At 51.7% G+C, this 6,000-nt stretch overlaps 1 protein-coding gene across 1 annotated transcript in view; it reads left to right on the forward strand.

Annotated features, from left to right (window-relative positions):
• The window catches only part of TTLL11 (tubulin tyrosine ligase-like family member 11), a 273,330-nt gene extending 269,608 nt beyond the window's left edge, over nt 1–3,722 (forward strand). Inside the window, exon 10 of the mRNA XM_011927426.1 lies at nt 2,773–3,722. Within this exon, the coding sequence (XP_011782816.1) occupies nt 2,773–3,065 (293 nt within the window). The 3' untranslated portion in view covers nt 3,066–3,722. The remainder of the gene's footprint in view (nt 1–2,772) is intronic.
• Nucleotides 3,723–6,000: the final 2,278 nt, after the last annotated feature.

Consider the following 6,000-nt stretch of genomic DNA (forward strand, 5'->3'; position numbering starts at 1 on the left):
TTACAGCTGGGAAGGGCTTTGCAGAGCAGAGTTACTCAAAGTTGTAACCCATAGACTGTCAACAGTCCTGGACAAGAGGCCTGAGCCAGAATGTAGACAGCACGCTGCTTCCTTTATAGAGGAAGATGTGCTATTATACTAAATACTGTCAACAGAACTAAACAATGTGATTGATGAGGACGGTGATTAACATTCTGGCCCAAGCTCCTTATCTTGTCAGGGACCAGGGACACACAGTTCATGGGCTTGGCACTGTCAGCCTGCCACACTTTGAGTGGCGCTGTTTAGATCACACAGTTGGGAAGTAGAGAGCTGGGACTGGGTTTCTCTGGCTTTAGATCCTAATCTTCTCAGTCTGTGTATATCTGACCCTCCCACCCGACTGTCTCACACACACACAGATGCACATACTTGCACGGGCACACGCCCAGCCTATGAGAGCCTTGGCCCAGAGTTGGTGATTAGGAAACATCTGCCTCTTGAGTCAGACCAAGGCTCCCGCTCCCCTGTGTCTTTGCCCATCCCAGGCTGCTGTTTACATTAAAAGTAACCCTGGTGTAAAACCCATTTTAACAACTCCTTCTATCAGGATCAAACAGAGCAGCAGCCTTGTAGGATGTCTGGAGTCAAGAGAACCCAAGCCCAAGGGCTTTGATGGACTAGGAGGGAGACAAAACACAACTTCTTTGCTCAGCTCAGGTTCCCAAGGCAAAAATAGCTCTGGGATCCCAGGGTCTGTATGTGACCCAGGATCTACAAACCCTAGGCCAGCCTTCTGTCCCCAGTGCCAGAAGCAGGTAAATAATGCACAGTCACCAGGAAGGCGTGGATTTCAGAGTCAACACCAGCCTAATCTAAAATGCCACGTGGTGTTCAGTTCAGCCTTACTGTCACCTTTCCCAGGGAGCTCAGGGACTCCTATAGGTTTAGATCCCAGGGTCCCAGTTTTACTTGGGAAGACTCAGACCCTTTCAGGCAGTTGAAACTTTTAACTGAGTTTTTAACAACTTTGTTAAAAAACTTGGGAGTCAGTTTGAATTTCCAGGCCACTCTTCCCTGGCTGTGTGACCTTAGAGAAGTTACTTAACTTCTCTATCAGTATTTTTTTTTTTCATTTGTTTTGTTTTTGTTTGTTTGTTTGTTTGTTTGTTGCTTTTTTTTTAAGACACAGTCTCGCTCTGTCACCAGGCTGGAGTGCAGTGGTGCGATCTTGGCTCAGTGCAACCTCCAACTTCCTGGTTCAAGCGTTTCCCCTGCCTCAGCCTCCTGAGTAGCTGGGATTACAGGCACGCACCACTGCACCCAGCTAGTTTTGGTAGTTTTAGTAGAGACGAGGTTTCACCATATTGGCCAGGATGATCTCGATCTCCTGACCTCATGATCTGCCCACCTCGGCCTCCCAAAGTGCTACGATTACAGGCGTGAGCCACCGCACCCGGACATCAGTTTCTTGATTTGTAAGATGGGGCACAATAATACTGACCTCATAAAGGTATTGTGAGAATTAGTGGCAGTGTCGGTAAAGCACCTAGTGTCAGTGCACCCATTCATCCACTCACTCATTCATCTATATTGAGCACCTCTGGGCAGCACAGGAAGCGCACAGTCCAGAGAGGAGGATGGAGACCACACAGACAGACACAGAGCAAGCCGCAGCCGGTGCTGCAAAGAGAAGTGCAGGAATCCTGTACCAGGGGCCAGGTCTAAACTGGAGATCAGGGAAGGTTTTACTGAATGAGTGATTTTGAGCTCAGGTCTCAAAGATAAGTAGATGCTTATAAGACAAAGCCAGGGTAGAGCATTCCAGGGGTGTTGTAGGGATGACTGTTTATTCTTTCCAGAATACAATTTGGGCCAGAGAAATGATAGTTGGGTTTATTTCACTTTTGGGGGTAAAATTTGCAGACAGCAAAATGCATGAGCCTTAAGGCACAATTTGAGTGCATTTTGACAAATGCACACACCCATGCACACACCCATGTAACCAGCATCTCTATTATCAGATAGAATTTTGCTGTCAAACCGGGTTTATCTTCATATCTCTGTAACCTTGTTCCCTTATTATAAAAGTTAAGAAGCTAGGGTTTTTTTTATTTTTGTTTTCTGAGATGGAGTCTCGCTCTGTCACCCAGGCTGGAGTACAGTGGCACGATCTCAGCTCACTGCAACCTCTGCCTCCCAGGTTCAAATGATTCTCCTGCCTTAGCCTCCTGAGTAGCTGGGATTACAGGCATGTGCCACCATGTCCTGTTAAATTTTGTACTTTTAGTAGAGATGGGGTTTCTCCATGTTGACCAGGCTGGTCTCGAACTCCTGACCTCAAGTGATCCACGCGCCTTGGCCTCCCAAAGTGCTGGGATTATAGGCGTGAGCCACTGTGCCCGGCCAGGAGCTGGGTTTTAATGGGGGCATTTCATTGTGGACATTTTATAAGGCTTTGAGCTAGGTTTAAATCTTATATAACTTTCCCCAGGTCTCTCCATGTCTCTGAGACTCAACTTCCTCATCTGTAAAATAGGGTTAATCGAACTTACTTCACAGGGCTGTGTGAGGGATTGGGTCTGCACATGGCCGTAAAATGCCCAGCTAGTGCCTGGTGGGCACGGCGGGCCTGGTGGGCACTCTGTGAGTTAGCCCTGTTAGGAGTTTCTGGAATGGAGACGGTGGTGGGGAGCAAGCCTAGCTCTTGCTGACACCCTTGTGGCTGGAGATGGGCCTCCCCAGGGCAGCGCAGGGCAGCTGTGCCCCCTCATCCCGTCTCTTTGTTCACAGGGATGTGTCTGCAGGCCTTCGTAGAAGCTTTCTTTGTCCTGGCTCAGAGGAAGTTCAAGATGCTGCCACTTCATGAGCAGGTGGCCTCGCTGATCGACCTTTGCGAGTACCACCTGTCCCTGCTGGATGAAAAGCGCCTGGTGTGTGGCCGGGGCGTCCCATCGGGGGGCCGGCCCCCGCACCGTGGCACTCCCCAGGAGCCCTCCCCATCGGTCCAGCCAGCAGGGGACAACCCCCCACCCCGCACCAGCTGCGCCAATAAGCTCTCCCTTCCCCGACATACCCTGTCCTGAGGGCCACTCTGTCCTCCCGAAGACGGAAGACCAGAGCGGCTTTCAGGGCTGGAGAACCCCAGGCATTCTGCCTGCAGAGGAATGGCAGGCAGTCTGCCAAGGGGCCCGGCTGAGGTCCCCACGAACTGTCTCTGTGTGTGTCTGAGCTGTGCTTCACCAGGCTGGCTGGTTCTCACCTGCCTTCCTCCTCGCACCTCCTGATGATACACCCTGTTTTCGAGTCATCAGTGGACATGTGACATCTAAAACGTGACAGATGGCACCTTCTATTCTGGGCTCACGGGAAGCACCAACTGGGGCAAATCTGTTGTGTTTGGGGCACAGGACACAGTCGGTCCCAAGGCCCGGAGCTGTGGAGAGGAAGCTGAGTGTTGGGATCTGCTGCCGGGGCCTCCGCGTGGCCACCGGGAAAAGCCCGAGAACATCGTGTTTATTTCCTGCCTCCCATTCTGAGAGAAGGAAGTGGAAATATCAAGTAGGCGTCTGCAAATCTCCCATCCCAGGCATGTGCTACATGGGTGTAGTGAACAGATTAACCTCATTTAGTTCGTTAGCTTTGCCTGTTGCTGCAATGTTTGGTTTGTTATCAATTAAGAAATAATTAATTAAGAAGTAACTAAGACTCCTGGAGCCTCAGAGCTGGCAGGAGCCTTGGAGGTCATTTTGTTTGATTTTGTTTGACTGTGACCCCAAAGCAGGAATCCCATCTTTAGCCTCACTGACCAGATGGTCTGAGTGGACCCCTGCATAGGTGGGGTGCTGGTCACGTGGCCAGTGTGTCCACAACAAGCACTGCCAGGGGTCCCTGCATGCCCAGCACTGTGCTGGGAGCCCTGGGTGAGGGAAGGAAATCAGACATGGATAAGAACCAGAGCAAGAGGACATACACTAGTATGTCAGAGCTGGTGCCAGGGACAGGGGAGCTCGTGCTTTCTCTTGCATGGGACCCTTTCCTTGTCTCCATCTGTATCCCCAGGTAGCCCCCCTCTCAGAGGAAACGCCTCAGAGGCAGCGGAACGTGGCATTTTGGAAACAGCCTTGGGCATGTCAAGATCCAAGGTCCGTTGAAGACAGGCAGACAGGACTTGGCAAAGCCACGCTCTCCAGAGTGTGGTTGGATTTGAGGTTAATGTGGCCCTTTCCTGGGGGATCCCTTTAAAGGATGCTGAGAGGCCCTGGGAAGAGCCAATCATCATGCTCCAAGTGAGGTGGAGAAAAGTCTTTGAGGCACTAGTACTGTGCCTGGTGTGGTGCACAGTAGGACTCAGAAAATGCTGGTAGTGCATGGCAAGGGAGAGGGTCCTGGGAGGCAGAGGTGCATCCCAAACAAACTCCTGAGACTTTCTCCTCCTTCCTTCCAACATCCTGTCCAAACTGATAAGAGCAGTTGACCTGGTTCATAACAGGTACTCAAAAGCATCTGTGGAAACAAATTACTTGAATCCGCCTTCCCCAGAATATTTTTAAACCCAAAGACAAGGTTGTTAATCCAAGATGTCTCCAATTGTTGGCAAGCGATTTCAGAGCAGGGGCTGCTCTGTTCATCCTTGCCTGGCGCTCCTTCTTGCCAGGAGCTCATCCTCTCAAGGAGGAAAACCTGTTTCCCCCGCGGTGTGGCTTCCGTGCAGCGCCCCTTCTCTGCTGCTAGCAGAGCCCAAAGGCCACTGCCCTTCCCCAGCCGAGAGGGGCCGTGGAACTGAGCCCTGCAGAGCCCACTCGGGGGTGTTCAGTGACAGCAGACTTGTGCAATGACTTTATTTTCCCTAGCAGAAGGCAGGACAAGTGGGAAGGTAGCACAGGCAGGATGTGCCTCCTGAAGTGTGTCGAGTGTCCTCTACGTGGGGTGCTGTGGAGGTGTCATCGTCTTAGTTCCCCAGGTACTAGGGCAGGTCCGTAACGCTGCTCCCCTTTCAGATGAGGAAAGGAAGGCCCAGGAGGCCACGCAGTCAGGACTTGGTCCAGGTGTGTCTGTCTTCGGCTCCTTGTCCCTGGGTGAGCATGAACTCAGCTCTAAGTAGAGACCCCGCAGCTGTACTCTGCTCGGGGCTGCCTGGGGTCCGTCACCGTCTGGTGGCATGGGACAAGGCAATCAGGGCTCCTAAATGGTCCAGTGTGAGAAACAATGTTTGAAGCCCCATGCAGCCCTCCCAGTCCCTTTTGGCAGAACAAATGGATTTCCCAGAGAAAGACCAGAGTAAGCATGTCTGGGCACACTTGTCATCAGCTGGGAGCCACCAAAAGTCTTAACAAAGCTCTCATGTGACACCATTTCTTGAAATTGGTCTTCAGAAAGTACTCGCTTGCCAAATTGGAGTGCAATGTTCAGGTCTAAAACCAACCAAGCACGTTGAATATTTTGAAAAATAAAATCAAGAGGTTGAATTCCAGCCACCTTGTCTGGGGTGATATGAAAACATCAGCTCTCCTGGTGAGAGCTTCTTCCACCCCTGCCATCATCTGGAGGCGGGCTGCTCCGCCCACCATGGCCCCTTTATCCCAGGAACAGCCCCCTCCTCTGCAGACAAGGCCCTGATAGCCCCACCCACCCGCAGGGCACGGAGCCCCCCTGGTGATTGTTAGGGAAACGAGGCTGTGGTTTTATGAGAGGCCAGTCGTGACAGATTGCCCCTTTTCAGTTCAACCAGAGGCTACTCCATTATCAGAATGAGTGATAGCTGACTCACCCTGCCTCCTCCGTTCCTAAGAAGAAGCCCCACTGTGTTTACCCCTTTGGTAATCGACCACTCGTTTTATTGGATGTAATTGAAGCAATAGCAAAAGCAGACGGTTTCTTCCTCCGAGAGGACAGGAAGCAGAGCCGGCAGTCCGGCCGGCCCAGAGGCACATAGCTGGGCACCCCTGTGCTTTGCTGCAGGATAAGTTCTGTCCCTGGAAGGGCCCTCAGGATCCATCTCCAGCGTCTTCTCCCTACCCC

This window comes from Colobus angolensis, unplaced genomic scaffold (genome assembly GCF_000951035.1).
Source record: "Colobus angolensis palliatus isolate OR3802 unplaced genomic scaffold, Cang.pa_1.0 Scaffold71, whole genome shotgun sequence".
NCBI lineage: Eukaryota > Metazoa > Chordata > Mammalia > Primates > Cercopithecidae > Colobus > Colobus angolensis.